Below are 27,374 nucleotides of genomic sequence, written 5' to 3'. Positions count from 1 at the left end.
CCTTTAAATGCCAGTCCTGCAAAGCTTGCTCCGCATTTCCATGGTTTGGTAAAGCAAAGTATTCCGAGGTTCCATGGGAGATGTTAAAATCCAGTTCCTTCTAACAGTGAGCTTTGGCTGATGTATAGGACACAGAGAGGCAGGTCAGCAAATGGTGGAGGCCGAATCACTTCCCTACAAATGACATTTCTCCCCCTTCTGTCTCCTTGTAGGACCCACAACGACCCGCCAAGTCCGCACGATTGTCGAGGAGGTCCAAGACGGAAAAGTGATCTCATCTCGTGAGCAGGTCCACGTCTCTGGGCGTTAAGTCTGCACCTTGAACACATCAGCCTTTCCTTCTCATTTGAGATACTGCTATGATTTTTCATTTCCTGCTTGTCTCGTTACCAGCCACAATCTGAGTTCTTGTACGGCTGCATACCCAAGGCTCCAATAAAGTGTGTTCATTCCAGCAAACCAGGAGTTTTCTGTGGTCAGTTCAAGAGAATGGCTTCTGAAAGATACTCGGAGTCCAGTGTGACTTTCATGCTCTTTATTCAGCTCATAGTAGTGAGGAATGCAGTTCCCCCAAAACGTTTGCTTTATATACACTATTTACACAATGGGCCCCACGTGATTGGCTAATTCCGGGATACTCCTGTATGCCAATCAGAATGCGGATTCACTTCCACCTGGAGCTGGATTGGGTGGCTCCTGCGGACCAATCAGACTGCTGCAATCTCAATCCTATTGTTCTGGGACCACTCAGACTGCTGCAATCTCAATCCTATTGTTCTAGGACCAATCAGACTGGTGCATTTTGGATCCTATTCAACTCAGTACATAACAGCTTCATTGCTCTTAACCCTACAACCTTCAGCCTTCCTAGATGGAAAGGAGACATGCCTTTTCAAAATAATTTCATAGATAGATAGATGGCTAGATAGATAGATATGTGAGATTAGATTTGATCATTTGAGTCTCAATATCACAGTATCAAAGCACATCTCATTCAAAAGGACAAAACCTTCCAAAACATCATTTCCTATGATGCTCTCAGTGCCCGAATATACAGTGTGCGATAGATCCTTGTGAAAACGTCTTAGGAGCACAGTAGGACAATACTGAGCTAGATAAACGAATGGCCTGACTTGGTATAAGTCATTGGTTTGTCTTGCTCCATATTGTCTATACTAGCCTCCCCCAACTTGGTGTCCTTCCAATGTTTTGGTCTACAATCATCACCCCCGTCTATTGGCCATGCTAGCTGGGGATGACGGCAGTTGCAGTCCCAAAAAATCTGGAGGGTACCAGGTTGGGGGACTACCAGCAAATTTCAAGGGTTTTAGGAAGGGGCTGCTCCCAGCTTTATCTGAACCAGAGACCTTCTATGTGCAAAGGCGTTGTTTCACCACTAAACTACAAGGCCTTCTCTCTAACGGAAACCAATGGGCTTAAAATGGTTTGGGAATCTTTGCCTTTCCAGGAACACAACTCCCACCATCCCTGATCATTGGCCACGCTGGCTGTGGTTGTTGGGAAATGTAGTTCAGCAGCATCTGGAGGGCCAAAGTTTCACTACCCATGGCTGGAAAATGTACTTAGTCCAGGCCTCCAGACCACACATGCCCCCTTGCCCCCACAATTGAGGGGCCCTGGGGCCATGTGGCATCATCACACTGTACATGCATGCCCTGAGGCATGCACGCATGATGTCAGCACGCTCCGAGATGTGCTTGCAATGTGCGCCTGTGCCCCGCGGCATGCTGACATCACTCGCGCACACTGTGAGGCATGCTGACGAGTCTTGTGGACGCCCCATGGCCTGCATATGTGGCTGCTGCAGATTTTAGAGGGGCCCCTGGCTGCTTCATTGAACATTTTGGGGAAGCTCTACCCCCGCCCCCACCCCCTACTCAGCACCAGTGCTCCAGATTCCTCCACCAATGAGGCTCCAATAATGTGCTAGCATTATCTGCCAAGAGGGCTCATAATCAGAAACAGAATTGAAGAGTCACATCCATTTTCACAATATTCCCCTAACTGTTAATTTCTACATTATACAAGTATTTGAGCTTTGGCATGATGCAAAAGCTACTTCTAGAACTATAGTGGAATATACTGTATATAGCACAAGTTTAGCACCCGTTTTCACATTATTTGCAAACTGTTCCCCTCCTCTCGCCCCGGAAGCAAATAACATGGAAATGAGCACCGAACTTGCACTATACTTCAGAGGAGGCTCAAATATAATGCAGAACTTAAGAGTTAGGGGAAAGTCCCAGAAACAGAATAAACTGCCTTGTGGATGCAGCCTGAAAGCAACAGCAGCAGCAGACACCGATCACATTTGCTGGATTGATTCCCTTCTTCTACACAGGAAGAATAAGCAAGCATTCACAATTTTGCTCTCGTTTCTGTTTTCGTCGGAATTCTCCAGCATCCCATAGTAAGCCCGTAGGCCTTTGTGCAAGTATAACAAGTATGGCCAACATTCTAACAGGATCACTGCTGCTGGATGTTGTGGTACACACAGATATTGCTTTTATCCACACTTCACTGTCCCCCTTTAGTCTACACTCAAACTGATATTTGTAGGTTGTTTAGATAGAGTCTGTTCTCCTGATAGATCGCCCCTTTGCCTGCTCTCTGCAGATGCCGTGTTAAAAGCCTTGCTTGTACAGACTTGGTTCAGGGCTTAAAATGTAACTCTGCTCTAGTTACTTGGTCAAAAACATGCCCTCGTGCTGTCTACGGAAAAAGCCTGAAGTTTTCCTCTGCTGCAGTTGCTGGCTTTCCAATAATAATAATAATAATAATAATAATAATAATAATAATAATAACAACAACAACAACCATGGAACCCACTTCCATAGGAGGCGGTGATGGGCACCAACTGGGTGGCCTTTAACAGAGGATTGTACAAATTAATGGAGGATAAAGCTATCAATGGCTTCAAGCCATAAAGGCTATGCTCAGCTCCCACAGTTGGTTCTGAAGACCAGTCACTGGAAGCCACAGGAGGAGAGAATGCTTTTGTGCTCAAATCCTGCTGGCAGGTTTCTCTCAATCTTCTGGTTTGGACAGGATGCTGGTCTAGATGGGTTAAAAAGTCCAGTCAAAGGTGACTATGGGCAGGGCCGGATTTGGATGAAGAGAGGCCCTAGGCTACTCCACTTGTGAGGCCCCTCCCCACCCCCCACCCTCACAACCAGAAGAAAATGGAAGAGTCTTATAAACAAAATTGAGTGAAGCCAAGGATGACGATGGGTATTTAAAATCCTGCAGTTCGCAATTTCTCCTCTAAAGGACATAAGATAACTTTTGCAATAACTGAACTTTGTAAACCTTTTGTGGAATAGGCGGAGGCCTGGCCAGGACCACCAACCTTCTGATCGGCAAGCCCAAGAGGCTCAGTGGTTTAGACCACAGTGCCACCTGCGTCCCATGGTCTAGATGGGCCGCTAGCCTGATCCAGCACGGATCTTCTTATAATATTAAATGAAGCTTGCACACAAATCCTTTCCCATGTGAATTTACTCCTGATTCCCCAAGCTTGTGTGTGTGTGTGTGTGTGTAGATTTCTTTGGTTACTTCTGTTACAGCAGGGGTGGCTAACTCCCAAGAGACTGCGATCTACTCACAGAGTTAAAAACTGGCAGCGATCTACCCCCTTTTTTGGGGTTCAGGTCAAAGTTGTTGAGCTTTTTTTTTAAAGGAAGCAGTAAGGCCCATTTTTGCGGGGGGGGGGGGGGTTCCAGTTCAAAGTTGTTGAGTTTTTTCAGGGAGGTAAAATATTCAACTTTTTTTTTTAGGGGAAACACAGTTGTTCAATTTGTTTGGGGGGAGCCAATGATCTACAGTGGTGCCTCGCAAGACGAAAATAATTCGTTCTGCGAGTGTTGTCGTATAGCGAATTTTTCGTCTTGCGAAGCACCAACGGGAAAATAGCGGTTAGACAAAAAAAATCCCCCCCCTGTCTTGCGAGGCAAGCCCATTGACATTTTCGTCTTGCGAGACAGCCTTCCGCTAGCGAATGCCTTTCGTCTAGCGAGTTTTTCGTCTAGCGAGGCACTACTGTACCAGTGACCTACCGCAGACGTCCAGTTATCTACCGGTAGATCACGATCTACCTGTTGGACACGCCTGTGCTACAGCATTGGGACTTGGAAACTTGTGGTGTTCTCCGGCAAATCACCTCTCAAACTTCCACTAGATGCCAAGTTACTTTCTGCATACACTTGCTGAAAGCAGAATCCCAGGAGGGTAGTGATTTCTGTTGGGGATTAAACGAAGAACATGATCTCATTCCAACCTGGCTCATCTCACCATGCAGCAATTAACTTTTTGGAAGTGAGTTTTATAGGGTTTCAAACCAATAATTCTGATTTTAAAAAACCCCCCAAAACAAACCTCAGCTTAAGGTTAATTATGATGCTGAACATATGATCCTCAAAATTATTTGTCCAAAAGGAGCCAACAAAATATTGTAAAGGCTTGCTGAGTTCCATTATTTCTCTGAGTCATTTTGAAGGAATCCTCTAGGCTCTCTAAGGTGCCCTTGCCCAGCTGTTGGGGGATGATTTTTACAAGCGGAAGCCTTTCCATGTCTTGCAGGGCTGTCGTCTTTCGTCTCCCTTTGAGGCAGCCTGTTTGCAGAACATGTTCGTTGCAGTTGCTGGGATGGAATTGTTAGGACCTGCCTTTGAAGACAGTAAAACAGTTGGCAGGACATTTAAGGGAATGCTGTTCTGGCACACCTTGCGCTGCCCTTAGTGTGTGTGTGTGTGTGCGCGTGTGTGTGTGTGCGTGTGATCAAATCATCGGGGAATGAAATAGGACTTCTAGTGCAGAATCTGGAAAACTGCACAGAATGCACAGACTTAGGGCCCCTGCACAGACTTAGTGCCCCTCCAGATGTCCTTTTCATTGTGCAGCCACAATGTTTTAGAATCATGGAGTTGTAGAGTTGGAAGGGAACCCCGGGGTCCAACCCCCTACAATGCAGAAATCTAGTCCAACCCCCTACAATGCAGAAATCTTTCACCCAACATGGGCCTTGAACACACAACCCTGGGATTAACAGTCTTCCCTGCCTGGGTGCCTCCCACCACTCTTCTGCATCTGGCCAGTCCATGACTCTTTGAACCTCCACAAACCCCTTTAAAATCACTTTAATCCCGCAATTGTTCTTTCGAAGCCCTACCTTGCCTGCTCTGTACCCGCACCGAATAGGTCAAATGAAAAAGCCTTGTGGGCCCACAGGCTGAAGGCTCCCCACCTCTGTTTTAAAATGTCTCCTGGTTTCCTCTTCTATGTCTCACCCCCTTCCTGGACCCTCAAGGGATTTGCTGAGACAGGAAATGGATCCATGAGAAATTCACAGTTAAGCTGACAGTGCATGTGGCCAAATGCATCACCTACTTGAGCTTAAATTAATCATTTGCTGAAGGCAACCTAGTGCCGCAGTCTGATGGAAATACAATGAGTACCTGAGTCTCAAGACTACTTTTCACTCAGGGCATCGTTCTTTCTGCTTCTGGGCTGTGCCACTTAAGATGGCATATGAGGTGGAGCTCATAGGATGGAACAACCCACCAATTTAAGGAAATAGTCCCTGCACATCAAAATCTAGCAATTGGGAGGAGAAGGTTACCGGTAGGTTCAACCCATCTCCCCAATACAGTCGTACCTTGGAAGTCAAACGGAGTCCGTTCCGGAGGTCCGTTTGACTTCCAAAATGTTTGGAAACCAAAGCACGGCTTCTGATTGGCTGCAGGAAGTTCCTGCAGCCAATTGGAAGCCGTGGAAGCCACGCTGGACATTTGGCTTCCGAAAATCCTTCGAAAACCAGAACACTCACTTCCGAGTTTCGATTGTTCGGAAGCCGATTTGTTTGGGAGCCAAGGCATTTGGTATCCAAGGTACGACTGTACCTGCTTTTCCATGTGGAGATAATTTATGTATCAAGGAGTGCTCCAGCATGTGAGCCTCCATCTGCAGTCTGAAGGGATCGTAGCTCAATGGTAAAGCACATGCTCTGCATACAGAAAACCCAGAATCCTGTCTCTTAAATCCCCAGGTTTTTTTTTTTTTGGTTTTTTTTTAAAAGGTTAGGTTCAAGAGATGGGAAAGACCTCTGACCATAGAGGTCAACCTTCCCTTTTTTTTGCGGGAAAGTCCCCTACCAGTACTATAGTCTATAGTATAGTACTGATAGGGGAATTTCCCACAAATAAAGGGAAGGCTGACAGCTATGCCTTTGACTTAGACCCTACAGAGCTGCTGCCAGTCAGAGTACACAATATTGGTCTGGATGAGTAAACCGTCTGGCTTGTGTATAAGGCATGTCATTTTAGAGGATGAGACTTAATTTTTGCAAATTTCTTCAGCGAGGGGTCTTAAAAATATGTTTTTGGCATGAGGAATTTTAATTTTAGCTCCTGAAAATGTCAATAATGCTAAAAAAATAAAAACAACAAGAAGAACATAATATTAATATATAATATACCTGCAAGTACTTGGAAACCATTTCTAACGATTTCTATGCAATTTTTACACACATTTTATATCATATTAATTTAACCAAAATATCTTTTGAATTCACAAGTCATGTTATAATAATACTACTGTATAATAATTTATTATTTCTACCCCGCCCACCTGGCTGGGTTTCCCCAGCCACTCTGGGCGGCTTTCAACAGAACATTAAAAACAGAACAAAACTTCAAACATCAAAAACGTCCCTAAACAGGGCAACTTTTGTTGCAACCTTTTAGCACCTGCTCATTTTTGGAACTTGTAAGTTGGAAAATTCAGCAATAAGGCAGCTTCCCACACCCCTCGCCTTGAGACAGCACAAAATAGAGTCTTAATCAGTGGTTGTCATGGACTGGGAGAGGAGTGGGAGGCAATAGCTGGGGAACCCCAAGGGAACCCCCAGGGGAAGAAGGCTCAGAGCCAGCGGTTTGGTTGTAGGATAACTATAAATGGCCAGAGGGAAAAGATGGAGCAAATGGGCAGGAGGAGGTGTCAGAAGCTGTAGAGGTAACAGGCTTTAGTGAGCAGGAAGAGGCTGTGGCAGAGAGCAGTCCAGGCTCAGAGACAGAAGTGGAGGCTGGAGTGGAGGGGGCCAAGAGGCAGCAATGAGTCAGGCTGCTGAAGAAGCCAGGGAAACTCCCCCTCCTGCTGTCACCAGCTCCCTTTCCTCCTTGTCTTGAAGAACACACAGAAAAAAATGAAGAGGGCAGACCAAAGAGAGACAGGACGAGGAAGCCTTAGGCTCCTGGGGAGTGACCTGGGGGAGGAGTTTTAGAGAGCAGTGGGAAGATGGGAAGGACACTGGAAGATGTTTACTGCAAGGCCTACTGGAAGAGTTGCTGTGATCACTAGGCCTGCACTGTTTTGGTTTCTTTGAATAAGGAGTTAACTTCACGGATTATTCTGCCCTTTGGTGAATTTTGCAATACAGTTCGCAGCTTGGAAAAGGCACCAAACACCAAGATGATAAAAATTTTAGCCAAGAGAGGGGAAAAAACAACATATAGAATACCTTAAAGACCACTGTAGATATTTAAAAATGTTAGCAGGATTGTTACAACACTTATAATGTAATATGATTTAAGGTAAAAAAAAGGAGATTAAATGTAATTAGATGCAGTGGCGGAGGAAGGGGGTGCGGTGGGGGCGATCTGCCTTGGGTGTCATCCCTGAGGTGGGTGACATCGCTGTCCCCCCCCCCGGGATGCTCACCCAGGGATGCTCACTGCGGGTGGCTAGCCCTGCCCCCACGGGTGACTAGCCCCGCCCCCGGGTGCATAGCATGTGTACCACTCTGGGTGCCGTAGCAGCTAGTTCCGCCTCTGATTAGATGTAACAGAAAGAAAACAAAAATCAGAAACCCGAAGGGGGGGGGAAGAGTCTGGGAATCGAAGTAAGCCTAGATGTCTAGAAATTTAAAATGTTTTAAATATATAATAATATTGTGTTGTTTTTAAAAAAATGAAAAATAAAATATTTTTTTTTAAAAGGAAAAGGCACCAAACTGCATATTCAAGGATAAGAATATATTTATAAAAGCATACGTGAAATATCTGTCTAAATGTATTTTTTAGAACAAAATATGTATTTAGAGTTTGAACATGAATGTCCATGTGTATTCTTACCCCCCCCCCCCCAATACATAGATTACTTTGGAAACAGGACGGAACAGATTTATGAATGAATTGCATGTGAAACTGACCTGGACCTGAAATAGACTGATCCGCCCATCCCTGTTTCCCCCCTTTACCTTCTTGCAGAGCTCTGAGCTGGCAAATAGATGCTTAAGGTGGAGCACGGTTAGAGTCATAGCAATCCAACGGTATGATGTGTACTTTCATTGTGTGTACATGCAATTGGCCGTTCCAGTGGAATGACACAACTGGATGCGGCTAATTCAGCAGCGGATTTGTACAACAAGCAGCAGCTTGCAACATCATTCATATCCACTGGGTAGCCCCAAACTTGAGATTTGTGTGTGTGAGATCATAGCCACTGCAGTTCACTTATTGTCAGGGGCTGGACTGAGGAGGAATGGTGGGAACTGACCCCCCCCTTCTCCTGAACCTTCCCGAGAAGAGGAGGACAGTATAGATTTAGAACAGTGGTTTGCAGAAGGACATAGTTCAGAGGCTGCAGAGGGGAGAAGCTGGGAAATATTGGGAGAGGAACAGCAGGAAGAAGAAGAAGCACCAGGGGAGAGACAACTGACAGACTCAGTGTCCTTGGAAAGCATTCCTGACCCCCCCCTCCCAGGACCAGGCAGGCATTGAGGGTATTAGAACAGAGAGCTCAGAGGCAGAAAGTCCTGATGCAGGGGTGACATAGAATAGGAACAATGTAGAGCAACACCATTATAGAGAGAGAGACTGCATTTCTTTGTCTCTCGCTGTGATTATTGAATAAGCAAACTGGTAAGAACTCTTCTTTGTTTGGCTCTGCTTCTTTGCTGCCATCGTGGGAGGGATAGAATCCCCCAAAGCCTGACACTTATGGAACATTTTAAAGACATTTTTACCCTCATGAAGCTGGACATATTAATGCTCCCAGAACTTCAAATTAATCATCAAGAAACTTAGTGATGCCACAGTGAGAGGACCCGGGATTCTGCAATAGCTGCAACATTGCAAGGCATCCAAGCACTTTCAGATCTGTCTACAAAAGTCAGGCATTAGAGCCACTGGACATTGTCCTTTCAGCATGGAGATGGGTCATAGCTCAGTGTTAGAGCACCTGCATTGCATGTTGAATGTCCCAATTGTCCCAGGTTCAGTTCCGAAGGGCATCTCCAGGTCGGGCTGGGAGAGAACCGTATGAAAATCCTAGAAAGCTGCTGTCATTCAGTGTCGACAGTATTGAGCTAGGCAGGACAAGGGTCTGATACGATGTCAGGCAACTTTCTACATCTCTAGGTGTATAACTAGAATGTCAAGAAGGAATAAAACAAAAGGTGTTTGCAAGCAAGTGTGTCATGCAATTCCATTTGCCAGAAAGCTAGATTTGCCTCTTTCTCATTGTCTAGGGCAGGGGTGGACAACTCCCAAGAAACTGCGATCTACTCACAGAATTAAAAACTGGCAGTGATCTACCCCCTTTTCAGGGGTTCGGGTCAAAGTTGTTGAGTTTTTTCAGGGAAGAGGTAAAATGTTGAGTTTTTTTAAGGGGAGCCACAGTTGTTCAGCTTCTTTGGGGGGAACCAATGATCTACTAGTGATCTACCGCAAACGTCCAGTGATCTACTAGTAGATCACGATCTACCTGTTGGACATGCCTGGTCTAGGGCAATGATTTTCTATATACAGTCATACCTTGGGTTACAGCCACTTCAGGTTTTGTGTTTTTGGGTTGCGCACCGCGCTGAACCTGGAAGCACCGGAACGGGTTACTTCCGGGTTTTGGCTTTGCACATGCTCAGAAGCGCTAAATCACGCTTTGTGCATGCACAGAAGAGCTGAATCATACCCCGTGAGTATGCAGATGCGGCGCTGCGGGTTGCAAACGCTGCAGGATCACGTTCGCAACCCAAGGGTCCCCTGTGGTGTGTGTGTGTATGTTTTATTAAGTTTTCTGTTTTATAATTTAGAATATTCATTTAACCAAGACTTCCCTTCTTCTCCTTCCATGGTTCATTTTGCATCCCTGCATAATTTAAATAAACCAAGCCATTCAGTATTTCATTATTACATCCATCAAAACTTACGCTGTTGAATTTATCTTAATGCTGCCAATGTTTTCAAGTGTACACAGTTCCCCCCGCCATATATTTAATAAACATTTTCCAATCTTCTTTAAATGTATGTTCTTCTTGTTCTCTTATTCTATATGTTAGATCCGCAAGCTGTGCATATTCTATCAGTTTAAGTTGGGAACTCACTTGTTTTCCATTTTTGGACTAACAAAACATGGGCCACTAAGGCTGGGGGCACCCTCTGCCCAGGCCCCTGTGGGGTGGCAGGATGAGGCACCTCTCTTTGGGGCAGGGGGTGGGGCAGCTCAGAGACCAGGGATGGCAGCAGTGGGCTGCTCAGAGGACTCCCAAGGAGAGGGGAGCAGAGAGGAAGCTCAGGGAGGGTGTTCAAAAAGGGGTGAGGGGCTGCTGGCTCTGAAGGCAAGGGGTGACATAACTGGGCCCCTGAGCCCCACAGGGGTGCCTCAGAAAGAAGGTAGTTGGTCAAGGGAGCCGTGGATTCAAAAAGGTTAAAAACCTCTGGTCTAGGGGACACTTGGTTGCAAATGTAGGCTTACTGTTGTGCAGTGTGTGAAATGGCTCTCGGGAATATATTGGTATCACAAGAAAGAAAGAAAGAAAGAAAGAAAGAAAGAAAGAAAGAAAGAAAGAAAGAAAGAAAGAAAGAAAAGGAGGGAGGGAGAAACGTAAGACCAGTGCACTTTAATTTCTCTCTATTCTCTCCATGCTCCTAGCATTTAGTTTGTAAGCTCACTGGGGCTGAGACCTACTTATTGATCTGAGCCAAGCTAATGCTGGAAACTGTGGAATCTGGAGAACCAGTGGGGGATTGATTTATGCAGAATTCCACAACTCAGACAGGGCTAAACAGGGATGGGCTACCTGTGCTTTCCAGATGTTGTTGTACTCTGCCCCCCCCCAGCCAGAATGGCCAATGGTCAGGGATGATGGAAGTTGTAGTCCAGCAATATGGTTGCACTCCAGAGCAAAATGACAGGGGGGGGGAATTTGATGCAGTTCACATTTAAAACTGAATTTATCAAGTTTGCACTTTCTGAACCTAAACAGCCATCTTTCAAAATTTGCACTTATCCAAAGTCTGTGGTGTAGTTCTCCAACATACGTTCACAAATATGCAGTTGCTGTGGGAAAGTGTGCATAAAAATGTGTAGATTAGTCAAAACTGCATATGAAATTTACACTAAAATATATATAATTGCTGCAAAAAAATTAAGACTGGAAAAATGAGAAACCAAGAGAACCAATACTGGCAGATTCTGCTATCCCTACAGGGCTGGGGTGCAATTTGTAAGAAAGAGAGGGCAGATGGGAGGGTACTTAACCCTTACCCCCCCAGCCATTCTTTTCTATACTCCCTTCAAATGACAAACACACACCTGGGAGCCCTAACTTTGCAGAATTGTTGGGGTGTGTGTGTTTTATATGAGGAGGGGGAGAACCAAGTACCGTGAGCTCCTTGGAAAAAAAGGTGGGTTAGAAATGATGGTGATGATCCACTAGAGCAGGGTTTCCCAAATTTGGGTCTCCAGCTGTTTTTGGACTACAATTCCCATCATACCTCACCGCTGGTCTTGTTAGCTAGGGATGAAGGGAGTTGTAGTTCAAAAACAGCTAGAGACCCAAGTCTGGAAGAAGAGAAGAAGAAGAAGAGTTTGGATTTGATATCCCGCTTTGTCACTACCCGAAGGAGTCTCAAAGCGGCTAACATTCTCCTTTCCCTTCCTCCCCCACAACAAACACTCTGTGAGGTGAGTGGGGCTGAGAGACTTCAGAGAAGTGTGACTAGCCCAAGGTCACCCAGCAGCTGCATGTGGAGGAGTGGAGACACGAACCCGGTTCCCCAGATAACGGGTCTACCGCTCTTAACCACTACACCACACTGGCTGCAGTAGTGGTTCTGGGGGGGGGGGTGTCCTCTGTTGATGCCTGCATGTAACTAAACCACTGCAACAAGGACGTTGTGATGGAAGATAAGCTTTGTTTGCTGTCTGGCCCTGAGATTTTCAGTTCCCAGCCAAGCGAAGTCTTGCCAGCAGACCCATCCTTCCAATCCTTGATCACTGGCTATACGCTCTTAAGAGTCTTTGGCTGAACACTGCTTTAGAGACAAGAGTCCACACACTCCACATTCCAGAAGGTGCTGAAGGATATGGGTGATTAGGAAAGACTCAGCCGAGGGAGCCAAGGAAAACACAAGAAAGGCAGATTGCCCTGACTTTTCAGAAAGGCACCAGGGCGGAGTCTCCAAATACTTTATTCTTTCTTTCTTACTTGCATTCCATAGCCTTCCTGGTACAGAAACCCTTTAAAAAAAGAAAAAAGATATAGCCTTGGGTGGAAGAACCACCCTGGCTGAGTAACAGCTGACGATTACTTTTCGGAAACAAAAGAAGAAACAGTTCAATAAAAAGAAAACTCCGCCCTCTGGAATGTGACATAGGCACGAATAAATGCAGGGAGGAAAAGGATAGTTTGGGAAGTTGGCTTGGATGCCTGGGGTGATGAAACCTTCAGGGAATGGAAAAGAGAAGAAAGCAACCCCCCCACCCCCGCCACTCCTTGTGGCAACGCCTCCGTCTCAGATATAAGAGGAGAATACAGACAAGGAGCTGCTAGCTCTCTCCAGCCTTTTAGAACATAGTCAGAACATTTCTCTTGGGTGTCTCCACTTCCTGGCAGCCATGACCACCACCTTCAGGCAATACACCTCTTCCTCCTCGATGAAAGGGGGGGCTTCCTTTGGTGGGGGTTCCTCCCGGCTTTCCTCTGTCCATCTGGGCGGCGGATACAGAGCCCCGAGCATCCATGGCGGAGCTGGTGGCGTCTCCATCTCTTCTTCCCGCTATGTCTCTGGGGTAGGCAGTGCCCTTGGGGGTGGCTATGGGGTAGGCAGCGCCCTCGGTGGTGGCTATGGGGGCAGCTTCTGCAGCAGCAGCAGCCTTGGCGGTGGGTTTGGTGGAGGCTATGGTGGAGGCTATGGTGGAGGCTATGGTGGAAGCTTTGTCGCTGGTGGCGGCGATGTCCTTCTGGCCGGAGGCGAGAAGGAAACCATGCAGAACCTGAACGACCGCCTGGCTAACTACCTGGACAAGGTGCGGGCGCTGGAGGAAGCCAACACCGACCTGGAGGTCAAGATCAAGGAGTGGCACATGAAGCAAGGACCAGGTCCAGAGCGTGACTACAGCCCATACTTCAGGACCATCGAGGAGCTGCGGAGCAAGGTAAATGGCAAACCAGAGAGCCTTTGGAACCATTGAATTGTAGAGTTGGGTCGTCTAGAGCAATGCAATGGTGTAAAAACAGTTAATAAAAGAAGAGTAAGGTAGCTGTTGAGGGGATGCTCAAGGGACCCTTGAGCCCAGCAATAAGGGCTTCCCAGGCTGCCGGACTGCTAACCTAAGCATGGCTATTAAGACATTTGAACCCTTTCCACTTGTTTCCGGCTTAAGCCTCTATGCATGTGTAGCTGTTACAGAGCCCAGAACGACTTGTGACAATGCAGCTGCGACCATTTGCCTTGCACATAAGAAGAACAGCTATCTGTGATTCCTGTACGAAACTGGGGTGTGATGGAGAGTTTGGTGCTTGCTGTGGGAAGTGTGGGTTCAGATCTCTAGAGTGCTCACATTTTAGGGCTTCCTACACATTATGTGGCCAAGTGTGTTATCAGCCGGATGCTTCTTAGGAACCTGCAACAAATCCTTATCCTGTCGTCTGCCCCATATAATGCTCATGTTTCCATATATATCCTCTCATTTACGCACTACATTTAAAAAAAAATAGTGCATGCTTAAATAAACTTAGGGGTACAAATATACTCTTATTCAGAGGTGTGGATCTCCTGAACATAAGCTATGTTGTGCAACTGAGATATGTTACCTAAGTTAGATTTTGGTATAAGCCCTCTAAATGTAGGGCACAGAGGAATGTAGAAAGATGCCTTATACCAAGTCAGTCCATTGGTCCATCTAGCTCAGTATCGTCTTTACTGACTGGCAGTGACACTCTACAGGATTTTGGTAGGGAGTCTTTCACAGCCCTACCTGGAGATGTTGGTGATTGAATCTGGGGCCTTCTGCATGCAAAGCAGATGCTCTACCCACTGAGCTGCAGCCCTTCCCCATTTCCCCAAAATTTATTCTGGTCCTGCTCGTCATGGGGAGGGGCAAGAAGGGCATCCTGATTTCTGGTCCGCCAGTGAGACATTTGCAGAGTCAAGTCAAATGAACCAACAGCTGAGAGGCTTCCTCCAGAACACATCATATCTAATCCTTTTGATTAAGATTCTGATTAAAAAACAACAACCCCATATAACCTTCAGGGAGATGAAAGTTCACAGAACGACTGAGCTGGAAGAGGTCATGTAGGCCATGTAGTCCAACCCCCTTCTTGATGCAGGAAATCCAGTTAGAGCACCCCCAACAGATGTCGGTTCTCCAATCTCTGCTTCAAGCCTACCCACCCCTAAGTCCAGGGCACCAATGAGGTGACCTTCCAGATGTGGTTGGACTCGCAATTCCCATCATCCTGACCATGGGCCAATGCTGGCTGGGTGGGAGAGTTGATGGGAGCTGGAGTCCATCAATGTCCAGAGGACACAATGTTGACTATCCCTGCCCTAGGTAAACAGTACCATAGTCTAAGTGCTTGTAACTTCAAGAGGTTTCTCCTAATGGTCAACTGAGATCTATGCTCTTGTGGCTTAAAACCGTTAGATCTAGTTCTTCCTTTTAAAGAAGCAGATAACTACTACTACTACTTCTTCTTCTTCTTCACCCTCATCTATGTAACAACCCATTAGGTACTTGAAGTGCTGCTCAAGTGCTTTAGAAAAACCGGCTGTGAGACAGGTGCACACCTGACACATAAAGTACACCCAACATACATTTAAAGCACATAGATTTCCCCAAAGAATCCTGGGAACTGTAGTTTCTCCATGATTCCTAGTTTCCTTAACAATTCCCAGGTTTCTTTGGGGGAAGTTGGGTGTGCTTTACATCTCTGGTGTGGACCCAGAGTTTCTAAAACCCTTGGTCTCTAATAATTTTAAGAGTGAAGGGCGTGGACTGATGGAGGAACGGAACTGGATTAATTTCCAGTTGAGCTAATCCCTAGGAGGATGACAACTGCAAGATCAAGAAAAAGCTATCAGCCAGAGCGCATGGCTGCAGGGCACCAGTGGCTTCACTCCAGGTGCACCCAAAAGGAATAGAAGGGCCGTGAGTGATGTCTGTGCTGACAGGACCATGGGCTTGTGGATGTGCGGCGGATATGACTTGCGTTCCAACTATGCGCTCCCCCTGCCAAGCCGCTCAGATAATGGAGGGGCTGGAAGCACCCCGGGGCAGGGAGAGGAGAGCTCTCTGAGGCAGCTCACCCTTTTGTCTAGCGTGGCAGTGACAGGGCGATGACAAGGCGCAGGAGCAACGGTTTTTCACTGGACCGAAACGAGAGATTAGGAGAGCTCTTTGAAGAGCGAACTGGCTAAATAAAACAAACGCAAGCCTGCTCAGTTCCACCTCCCACAACAACCCTGTCAAGTAAGCTGCATTTCACCAGGTACAAAAGGAGGCAGGCTGATCCTACCCCTTTAATGTGATGAGAGTGGGGAGCCAGGGTGGCATACTGGCTTGGACCAGGACCTGGGAGACCAGGGTTCAAATCCCCACTTGGCAATGGAGCTTGGACCAGACACTGCCTTTCAGCCAAACCTACCTCACAGGGACGTTGTGGGGATTAAGTGAAGAGGGGAACCACATGTGTTACCTTGATGTCCTTCCTTCTGAAACCCAGACTTATTTCTGTCCATGTGTGCAGTTAAAAATAAATCTGGCATTCCAGCTTTACATGGTTCCTTTGACGAATCCTTCCTAGGTCTTGAAAATGGCACCTAATGAGGAGCGGCCAATGGATGACAACACCAGAGAACAAGTCTCTCCCTTGCTTGGCAGCAGACTTTGCCAATCTGGCAATTTCCAGACAACAGAACTCTGCTATCTAGGGCTGATGGGAGTTGTAGTTCAAAACTGCTGGCAAGCAGCAGGTTGGCAAAGGCTGCTTTACAATTTCCTCATGTTTATCATTATTCATTTGGGTGACAATATTTCTAACAACAACAGCAGCAGCAGCAGCAGCAGCAGCAGCAACAACAATTTATTTATTTATACCCCACCTATCTGGCTGGGTTTCCCCAGCCACTTTGGGTGGCTCCCAACAGAATTAATAATAATAATAATAATAATAATAATAATAATAATAAAGCAATAAAACATCAAACATTAAAAAACATTAAAAACTTCCATAAACAGGGCTGCCTTCAGATGTGTTCTAAATGTCAGATAGTTGTTTATTTCATTGACATCTGATGGGAGGGCGTTCCACAGGGATTAGTAGGGATTGCTATTAATATGGTCAACCCAATAGTGGCAGTGATGGGTAGAGTAAGCCTGTTGGATAGATCATAGAATCATAGAGTTGGAAGGGACCCTGAGGATCATCTAGTCCAACCCCCTGCAATACAGGAATATGAGGCTGTCCCATACGGGGATCGAACCTGCAACCTTGGAATTATCAGCACCATGCTCTAACCAACTGAGCTATCCAGGCTGACCTGATGCAAGCATGTTACCTTGGTGCATTGAACTGCCATTCTAACTAACTTCCACCCTAGGCATCACTTAATGCCTGCTCTTGTCCTGTATACTTAAGAATACATAATTCAGACAAGGCTCTTTAAGACTTCTCTTTAAGACTACTTGTTCTTTCCCCAGATATTAGCTGCCACTGTTGACAATGCTAGCATCGTCCTGCAGATTGACAATGCCCGCCTGGCTGCCGATGACTTCAGAACCAAGTAAGTTTTGCTTCCGCAGAATATGTAAGAACCATGGAACAAGCATTTCATTTGGAGAACAGTCTCCAATCTATGGACTGATGAAGTTGCTTCAGCCATATTAAGCCCTGGTGCTAGGATTCAAATAGGCCGACAGCTTCCAAGGCAGACCTAAAAGCCACTAAACAAGTTGGAGCAAGGAAAGAAAAATTAGGTTTAGAAACACAGAGTTTGGTCCAGAACACAAGCAAGGTGTAATTAGCAGGCTGGATTAGGAAGCCAACAAACGAGGTTGGATAATCTGACACCTCATATATCAGGAAACTTAACCGAAGGCCTGTCATGAACAACTAGTCTGAAAAAGCAAATGCCGTATTTTCCCGTGTATTTTGGGGGACTAAGTTTAAAGAAAATGAGGGGAGATGGCCCAAAGTTGTTGAGCTTTTAGTAGGGGGAATTGCACGCATACCAGCACGCCAGCACCCCAGCTGGGAGTTGGCAAAGTGGGCAGCCGATCCCCCCATGCCACTGCAGGCAGGAAACACTCCCTACAACAGGGGTCCCCAAACTAAGGCCCGGGGGCCGGATGTGGCCCAATCGCCTTCTAAATCCGGCCCGCGGACCGTCCGGGAATCAGCGTGTTTTTACATGAGTAGAATGTGTGCTTTTATTTAAAATGTATCTCTGGGTTATTTGTGGGGCATAGGAATTCATTCATATTTTTTTTTTCAAAATATAGTCCAGCCCCCCACAAGGTCTGAGGGACAGTGGACCGGCCCCCTGCTGAAAAAGTTTGCTGACCCCTGCCCTACAGTGTGCGCCTCCCACAGCGGCATGGGGGGGGGGAGTTGCGTGCTCGCCAACCAGCTGGCTGGCAGGGCACAGCTTCCCCCCTCCATGCCACTATCCGTGTATAGGACGACTCCAGTTTTTTGACATGATTTTTGAGCCAAAAAACCCTCGTCTAATACATAGGAAAATACAGGAAGCAAAAGTATGTGGAACAAAACAAATATGAAAAAGGGATATTTTAATTTAATCTGTCCCTTTTTTTTGCTTCCAGGTTTGAGACGGAGCAAGCTATGCGCATGAATGTGGAGGCTGACATCAATGGGCTGCGCAGAGTCTTGGATGAGCTGACCCTGTCCAGGGCAGACCTGGAGATGCAGATTGAGAACCTGAAGGAGGAGCTGGCTTACCTGAGGAAGAACCATGAAGAGGTGAGAGGCAAACCTGCAATGAACCTGTATCGCATGGCCAGTGGCAAGTAAAGCATCCTACACTTGCTGGGTTCAATCCTAGAACCAACCAGTCATGTGCCTGTACTTCCATGCTCAAGATCTGGTCTTTGGAGTGCCGGGACAAACCTACATTTAGGGTGGTTTGTGATGGCGTGCGGAAAATCTAATTCATAGCAGTTGAGCAGCTGGTCAAAGCCTTCTTGCTAGCCACCAAGACAGAGCCTGTCTTCAAAGGACCATGGCTCTATTCAGTGGTGGCGTATATGCTTTGCATTCAAAAGGTCCCCTGCTAAAAGGATTGGGGAGGGGGAAGTGATGTGGAAGTCCCCTATTTGAAACCCAGGAGAGCTGCTTCCAGTTGTATTGGGAGAGATGGACTGGACAACTTGGAGAAGTAGGCTAATCTGCCATAAGGCACTTTTCTATGTGGTTTTGGACTCCCGTTGTCACAGCTGGCACGGATAAGCAAATAAACATTCTTTCTTTTTTATAAGATTTTTTTATTAAGAATGTTCAGAATACATTACAATAAAAAAATTGATCTAAACTTTTTTTTTTAAAAAAAAGTAAGTAAAAATAGAATGCAGAGTCCTCTCTCACAGGTAGATCTTAACTCTTGTCCCATACAGAAAAAGGTGAACCCTCTCAGCTCTCACCTGAGATCTTCCTTTTCTTCGCCCAACCTCCCACCCTGGGAGAACTTCCCTTCCCTGCCTCTCACACAGGGTCCTTCACCAACCATCCATCACCTTCATCTGCGTGCAATTCCCTCCTCAACCCAGAGTAGAGGACAAAAAACAAAACAACAACAAAGCAAATAAACTTTCCACTTTTTCTTCTCTTTCCAGGAAATGGCTGTCCTCAGGAGCCAGATGGGTGGTGAGATCTCCGTGGAAATGGACGCTGCTCCTGGAGTGGACCTGACCAAGATCCTGGCGGAGATGCGTGAGCAGTATGAGAACCTGGCGGAGAAGAACCGCAAGGATGCTGAGCAGTGGTTCTTCAGCAAGGTGGGACTTCCTCTCAGGATGAAGGGGCTTTCTGGAGGGGGGGAAAAGAGTGCCACAGGTTCTCAAATGGATGCTCGGTGCTCTGAGTTTCATGTGAGCAGCATGTCTTCTCCTTTTCCTTGCAGACCGAAGAGCTGAACCGCGAAGTTGCCGTCCACACGGAGCAGCTGCAGAGCGGCAAGTCGGAGATCACAGAACTGAGGCGGAGCGTCCAAAGCCTGGAGATAGAGCTGCAGACTCAACTCAGCACGGTAAGGTGGCACGTGGCACTGGGGAGGATGATGAGTCTCTGAAAGTCCCCATGGCTCTATCTTGGTGACACAGTCCAAGAAGTAGGACCTTTTCATTTGAATGATTTGCGGTGCGTTTCTGGCCATTGCGTAACAATGCCCACCTCTCCTCTTTTGGACAATATCATTAGTGTGTCCTTACACAGAGTGAAACTTTGCTTTTGAATGAGACACACAGGGCTCGAACTGTGCTTAAATCCCACTGAACTCAATGGGATAGGTTGGTGGTGACAAACGGTGCAATCCTACATATGTCTACTGAGCCCATTAAATTAAATAGGACTTACTTCCAGCGAAGTGTGCAGCTTATATATACTACACTGTATCAGACTGCGGTCTTTGCGTTCTTTGAGTGAGAAAGTCAGAGGTGTGGCATTGAGAAGGGATGGAGCGAGTCGTCCTGCTGCTCTTTTCTCATAGCCTGGAGGCTCTGCAAAAGTTTAATATGGGATGATTAAAATGTGGTTTTCATGGCTAGCTTGTCAAACTAGGACCAGGGAGACTCAGGGTCAACTCCCCATGCGGTCATGAAGTTCACTAGGTGACCTAGGACCAGCCATTATCTCTCATCCTACTGTACCCGGTAGAGCTTTCATGAGGATGAAATGTGTGCCTGTGCGAGTGAGTGAAACTCTTTTAAGCTTCTTGGGTGAAATATGAATGCAACAACAAAGCTGTGTAATAATTTCCAGAGCGGTAACTCTAGTGCAGCAAAAACAACATAGAGTCTTGTGGTCTTGTGGCACCTTAAAGACTCATTTTTATCATGGCATAAGCATTTGTGGACTGCTTTCAGGCTTCCCACATGCATCTAGTTGGCAACTGTAAGAACAGGATGCTGGGCTAGAGGGAAGGGACCTGATCCAGCAGGCTTCATAACCCAAAGATATTTGCTGATTGGACAGCTGAATTTACCTAAGGACTTTAGATGTTATTCCTGATTTGACAAATCTGACAATGTTGGTTTCTGTCACTTTCTCAACTTTCCAATCTTAAATCCAGTTCTCCATATCTCAGTAGTAATGTGTAGGGGTTTTAGAATTTCCGTCTGAATTCTTCCTGATAAACACATTTTTATAAAGACTTCTTTTTTTTGCAAGCAACATCCCTGAACATAATGAATTTTATGGAAATTTCCTCTAATATATGCATATTATTTGGTTAGGAAGATGCACCACAAAATCTGGAAAAGTGAAGAATAGCTGTGTTTTGGTTTGCATATGGGTTTGAGAAGAGCAAACCAAATTCAATTTCCCTCCATCCCTCCTCGAAATGTTTCATGAAACCAGCGTGCAGCCCACCTACTGCCATGTTATATACCTGATCATCTTCCAAAGTTCTCAAAGCAATGAATGTGACCCTCCTCTCAATTCTCTTCCCCCAGAAAGCGGCACTGGAAGCCACCCTGGCAGATACAGAGTCTCGCTATGGCTCCCAACTCGCCCAGATGCAGGTTATGATCACCAGCATGGAGGAGCAGCTGGCTGAGCTGAGGTGCGACATGGAGCGTCAGAACCACGAATACAAGATCCTTCTCGATGTCAAGACCCGCCTGGAGCAGGAGATCGCCACCTACCGCCGCCTGTTGGAGGGAGAGGAAGCCCAGTATGTAAAAGAGGGACTGGGGTGGCTGTGATGGGGGAGGGATGGCAAGAAGGGTGTTCTAAAACAGCTTGCATGGAGCAAAACAGGGAGGTTCCTGTGACGGTACCGGTATGTGATGCTAGAATATGGAGTGTTGGCAGGGAAATAGTTAAACAGGTGACCCAATCGGAACCCAGAGGGAGGAGGAAGGTGGAGTCAGAGGGACTATAAAACCCACTCTGGGGGAGTTTGTGGGGGGAGTTGAGGGTTCAGATTTTGGAGGTTGAGGTTGGAGGGTTGCTTGGCAGTTGGGAGTTCGTTGGTTGGTGTGGGTGTGAGTTGGGAAAGGAGTTGCAGTTAGGGTGAGTTAGTTAAATACGATAAGCTGAGGCAGGAACAGTTAGGAACGAAGAAAACAAGGAAATAACTGTAATTTATTGTGAATGTTTTGAAACCACACAACTGATAAACTGCACTAAATAAACATAAGTTTCATGTTTCAGTTAAGCCCTGACTGGACTCAGTATTTTACCAGGTAGGGCCTGGTTGGTGGCAGCGGAGAGATAGAGTGGTGGTACAGGGATCAATGGACAGTGAAACGTCTGGGGACCCTGTGCGATCACCACATGACCTTCAATATCTTAAAAGGCAATTTTATCCAGATTTTGGTGGTGCTGGCATTAATAGATCCATTAATTATTGGATTATCTAATCAACAAACAACACTATAATTGGTACACAGCCCTGCTTCCATATTTAAGAGGCATTTTTAGGATTTCTTTTTTTCCTATTATCACATTGGCATTTCATAATGTATTCTAGAAAAGCAGTCTGCATTTCTAACTTGGCCATGTTTCTTTCCTCCTTTTCTTACAGCATCAGTTCCCAGTACAATGCGGCTGTGTCTGCAAGAGATGGTAAGAATGCATGCCGACTAAAAAAAGTTCAGTGCTCAGATTATGGGGAAAATATAGGAGAGGCCCTGACTTGTCCCATTTTTAGCCAAACCCAGTAGCCTTCTAAAAACAGTAGCTGAAGGACCACCACAAATGGTAAGGAGGCGGTAAGGAGATAATCATCTGAACACTGAGACCCTTCATCTTGTGTGATGTTAGCTGCTGCCACTGCTAAGTGAGTCAGGATGCAGATATCTCTGCACATCAAAGAATGCTGCTCACCGACATCACCATCTTGGATTGCAGCGTTACTATCACTCATTTCCCTTGGCCAGAACCCTGAGCAGATTTTCAGGCTGTTCAGAAAAAACATTACGATGCTTTCCTAAACACACTTACTGGGAGTAAAGCTGTACGAACACTATACATTTAAAGCACATTTGAAAATCATTCTTTCCCTCAAAAAGTTCTGCGCACTTTAGTTTACCCCCATAGAATTGCAATCTCCAGCAACCACTTAACAAGCTACAGCACCCGGTATTCTTTGAGGAGAAAATGTGCTTCAAATGTGCTTCAAAGGTATAATGTGTGCGCAGCCATAGAGACACTGAACTCACTGAACTCTAAGCAAACAGACCTAGGATTGCCCCAGCCCACACAATTCCTATTTTCCTCAACAATTCCAAGTAGTTAAGAGGAGAGTAGATGAGGTACTCATCTCTGCTATTCTGACAGGGCACAGACGGGGAGTGGGTGCTCTCCCAGATGTTGTTGGACTCCAACTCCCATCAGCCCCAGTCGGGATGGCCAATGGTCAAGGCTGACAGGAGTCCAGCAACATCTGGAGGTGACCCACAGGTTCCCCATCCCTGTAAGACATTCTACTTTTGTCTCTCTCAACTACATATATTTTGCAAACCGCTTTGAGTTTTTGTTGTTGTTTTTTTTTTACAATCAAGTGGTGTGTGAGACAAGTTATGAAATAATACCAGGAGCAACTTCCTGGGGTCTTCTGTATGTGGAAATGGAAACCATTCTGCTCACAGGCCTAGAAAGCAACAGAAGCCTTCCAGCATTCCTTGTTCCTTCCCTCAAGGCCTGATTGGCTCCCAGCTCAGCCTCCCAGTTGGCTGAGGACCCTATATAAGCTTCTCGGGTCCTCTCACCTCCTGATCATTCTGTTTTTGAGGTAGAGTTAGCAGGTGAAGTTATGAAACGCCTGAAGGGGAAATAAACCCTCTCTCCAACTCTTCTCTTGCAGTGACAAAGACCTCACGTCAAGTTCGCATGATTGTCGAGGAGGTTGAAGATGGAAAGGTAGTCTCTTCTCGTGAGCAGCTCAAACAGTCCAGCTATTGAAAGGAACCTGCCATCAACAGTGCCCCAAGATTATAGTTCTGTGAAAACAACTGAGAGAGTTTAACATCACAGAATCTTCATGCGTTCTGCAGTATGCCTTCTTTTTTTTAATTAAAAAAAATAGTTATCAGCAAGTTTTCCAAATTAACAAATACAACACACATTTTCTGTGTTGTGCATCTACATGAAACCTTTGCATAAGGAAGAAAAAGCACACTCTTAGGTGACCTTTACAGTCAACTGCCTTGCTTGCTAATAACTAATAAAGCATTATTTCCTATAAAACACGAGATCGTTTCATGGTTGTATATTTAGGGTTCTCAAAAATGTAATCATTGTGGGATTCCACAAGAAAGGATAAAATTGGGAAAGAACCAGTGTTTTTTATTGTAGAAAAAAACCAGACTTCAAGAATTATTTTGGAGTGTGTGTGTAAAGATCTGTCTTTATTTGAAGCAATTCACACACAGGTCCTGCTATCCAAACACAATTTCTCAGGAAATTGTTTGTTAGATGAGTGTTTGTATAATGACTAGATGATTTCAATTGGTTACTACTGGATTTTTTTTAATGCATTCCCAACCAAGGAATTTTGATCCCCAAATGATGAAAAAACCTGGGGAAACCCAGGAAACCCCTCTGAAACCTTGCAGAAGGCAAATAAGTAAGGGGGAAAATGCTCTCATATTTGTGCAATCTCTCCCTCTCCCTCCCTACTCCCCCTCACAATGGTTTTTGATGAATTCACAGCTGTGGGCCAGCTAAACACACAAAAAGTAAGGCTTGTTTAAGGTTGATAATCTGTTTACAGTACTACATGCAGGTCTGGATGTTTGGGTATCTGAATCTGCAGTGTGTATAGCGAGATTTGAGTACTAATTGCTCGTGTTTGGATAAGTGAGTTTTCATATACCGAGCATTTGGATAGCAGGACCTGTGTGTATTGCTGAAAGGAACAGGTAGAAAACTGAAATATACTCGGAGTCAAGTGTGAATTTCATGCTCTTTATTCAGCTCCTAGTAGTAAGGAATGCAGTTCCCCCAAAACGTTTGCTTTATATACACTATTTACACAATGGGCCCCACGTGATTGGCTAATTCCGGGATACTCCTGTATGCCAATCGGGTTGCGGATTCACTTCCACCTGGAGCTGGATTGGGTGGCTCCTGCGGACCAATCAGACTGCTGCATTCTGGATCCTATTGTTCTAGGACCAATCAGACTGCTGCATTCTGAATCCTATTGCTCTAGGACCAATCAGACTGCTGCATTTTGGATCCTATTCAACTCAGTACATAACAAAAACCCAGCAGAGTCCCTCAGCTTAGGTTGCTTCCTCTAAAGAAATCAGGTATTTTTACACAGGTTTATAGGGCTGCAGATAAGGAATTTAGCCATGCTATTTCCCAGAAAACAAAGGCTTTACTTCAGCTTATTAGCTTCCAGTTCACCTTGCAGTTTTGCTCTTTTAGTTACATTCCAAGAATTTTCTTGTAATAACATTTGAGACCTGGGCTTTTCGGCTTGGAATCTTTTTCTTCTACATCTTTTTCTATCTACCCTTTCATCCACAGAAAGAGAGATTCCAATCCTCAAAGGGAGCTTAATGGATATCCTCCAGCCACATTCTCAGTTATCGGCTTACCCTTTCATTCTTCTCTGTCTCCTCCCACCTCCTTCTGGAGCTACTGGGTTTTGCTAAAGAACTTCTCAAAAACTCAAACTTGTGGTGAACAGGAAGGCAACACAGAACCACCTCTGGATTTTGCGGGGTCCCATCTGAGCAAAATACCCCTAGTGGGACTACCCACTCCTTGATTCTCTCCCAGCTACCCATTCCTTTGCTCTCCCTCCTACCCCAATATATAGAACTGCCTGGAACGGATGACACAACCCTTGTCACTGCTTCCCTGCTCAGAGGGGATAGGCGAACAGACAGAAATAGGAAGCAGCGGGGCCAGAAGGGTGGAGGCTGGGGACAAAAACAAGATGAGTTGGCTCTGCCTATCCATGGCTAGCAGCTTGCTCTGGCTCCCCCTACTGTCAACCTCCCTGAATTCCACCCTACCAGTCCTAATGAGCACCACCCTTCACTTCAGCCATGGAACCTCTCCAACTGTAACCAGGGTTGGGCAACTTCAGGTGACACAGAATGGCTACGGCTATACAGAGGACAAGTCAACTCCCCCAGCACCCCTCCCCATTTCCATTTTTATTTGCTTATTGAGAATATATACTGCCCTTTGCACAAGCAACAGGTCTGTTTGCAACAAAATCAAATAGATAATTTTATTATTAATTATTATTATTATTATTATTATTATTATTATTATTAATTTCATTTCTATTCCGCTTTATATTATTAAGAACACATTAAAACATCAAATAAAAGAACGTAAGATAATACAATCCCTAAAATAGCACAATCCTTTAAAAAGACCCCAAATCAACCAATCACTAATCATGGGTTGGTTGTGCTACCTGATGGTTGGCCTTGAACACTTCTTTTGTCTGATAGCAGGATTTGATCTAGGGTCTCTTCTACAATACAGTGACTGCACGTTAGCACTGACCCCCTGCTGGCAGAGGTGAGAACAGCAGGGAAATATTAGCATTGCCTCCTTAGACTCCTGATTGGCTGGGAGGATTCATGTGACAGTTTCCTGCCACTTTGGGCTGGCATAACTGGATGCTTCCCTTGGCTGTTAGGTGCATTTTTATTTTATTTTATTTTATTGCTGTGATAACTTGCCTTGCCACACCTCACTTCACCACCACGGGCATCGTGCCAGAATCAGAATCCCAAGCTTCATGATCAACATTCCTCAAATTCAACCGCACAAGTATTGCCAACATCATGCTAAGGACTTTTGAATGACAGCTTGCTGAGCCAAATCTGGGTGATTTCAGAGCCTTTTGATGAAAGCGAGCTACTTGCTTGTGTGTGCAACAATGTGGTGGTCAGGAGAAAGTGCAAGGGCATAAAAACGAGAACATCAAAACCCTGTGGTTAACCGGCATTTGTACTAAGCAATGCTTTGAAGGGCTGGAGTACTGCAGAGGAGCTTGAGCTTCATTAGAAGTGGTGATTAAGGTGATGATGATTGCCTTGCTGCAGGTGCAACAGTGCCCTCGATATGAATGGTGCAGGCAGGTAAGCCTGGACATCAAAGGAAGGAACAAGGAATGAGGTGGTGGAGACAGAACTTTCCCCACAATACACAGCTCACATTACTGAAGATCACTGGGAAAAGTGCAATGAAATGGCAGAGCTGGAGGCCTCCACGGTGTGGGATGCAAGAGATGGGTAGCAGAAGCAGGATCTTTTAGAGTGGTCAGCAAAAATGGCCTCTCAAAACAGGCTGGTGGGCAGAGAAAGTGTGCTGACCATTTCCACTGAATTTCTCCAGGGGGAGGGAAAAAAATCCACCCCAAAATGGGGAAGTCAGGGATTTTTTTGTGACAAGACTCCCTAGTGTGGAGTACTGGAACTTTTGGGCTGGCACCCACAACACTTCTATAAATATATGAGAACCAGCACTTCATTTTTTTTTTAAACAAGAAAGTGAAATTATTCAACTTGAATTCCTCTTCAAATTCATAGTTTCAATGCATTGCTTATTCCCCTGCCTATTGCTTCTTGGTACAATTCCCTTCTTCTTCTTCTTCTTCTTCTTCTTCTTCTTCTTCTTCTTCTTCTTCTTCTTCTTCTTCTTCTTCTTCTTCTTCTTCTTCTTTCGCACTCACTGCCCTTGGCCTTAGTTGCCATTCACTCTGGAACATCATCAACAAAATCACATGGGTTGTCACAGCCAATACATCAGCAGTGAAGGAAGATGAGGTTGAGTACTATGAAGGGAAAGAACCATAAATGGAAATAACAATGGGGGGACAAAGGCAGCCCAAAGACAACATCAGTGGTGGAAAAAA

At 45.6% G+C, this 27,374-nt stretch overlaps 1 protein-coding gene across 4 annotated transcripts in view; it reads left to right on the top strand.

The window, feature by feature from the left end:
• LOC117058318 (keratin, type I cytoskeletal 14-like) overlaps positions 1-23,730 on the top strand; it is a 33,573-nt gene extending 9,843 nt beyond the window's left edge. Inside the window, exons 2-10 of one of the 4 annotated variants that reach the window (XM_033169415.1) lie at positions 13,083-13,105; positions 13,136-13,452; positions 17,002-17,084; positions 18,127-18,283; positions 19,153-19,314; positions 19,440-19,565; positions 20,989-21,209; positions 22,065-22,105; positions 23,346-23,730. In XM_033169415.1, the coding sequence (XP_033025306.1) occupies positions 13,083-13,105; positions 13,136-13,452; positions 17,002-17,084; positions 18,127-18,283; positions 19,153-19,314; positions 19,440-19,565; positions 20,989-21,209; positions 22,065-22,105; positions 23,346-23,443 (1,228 nt within the window). In that variant the 3' untranslated portion in view covers positions 23,444-23,730. Of the gene's footprint in view, positions 1-212; positions 460-12,774; positions 13,453-17,001; positions 17,085-18,126; positions 18,284-19,152; positions 19,315-19,439; positions 19,566-20,988; positions 21,210-22,064; positions 22,106-23,345 lie in introns of those variants that run through there. The other 3 variants (XM_033169416.1, XM_033169414.1, XM_033169419.1) reach the window with 3 other exon arrangements.
• Positions 23,731-27,374: the final 3,644 nt, after the last annotated feature.

This window comes from Lacerta agilis, chromosome 14, assembly GCF_009819535.1.
Source record: "Lacerta agilis isolate rLacAgi1 chromosome 14, rLacAgi1.pri, whole genome shotgun sequence".
Taxonomy (NCBI): Eukaryota; Metazoa; Chordata; class Lepidosauria; order Squamata; family Lacertidae; genus Lacerta; species Lacerta agilis.
Note: the sequence above shows the minus strand (reverse complement) of the source record. Positions and strands in the feature narration are given on the sequence as shown.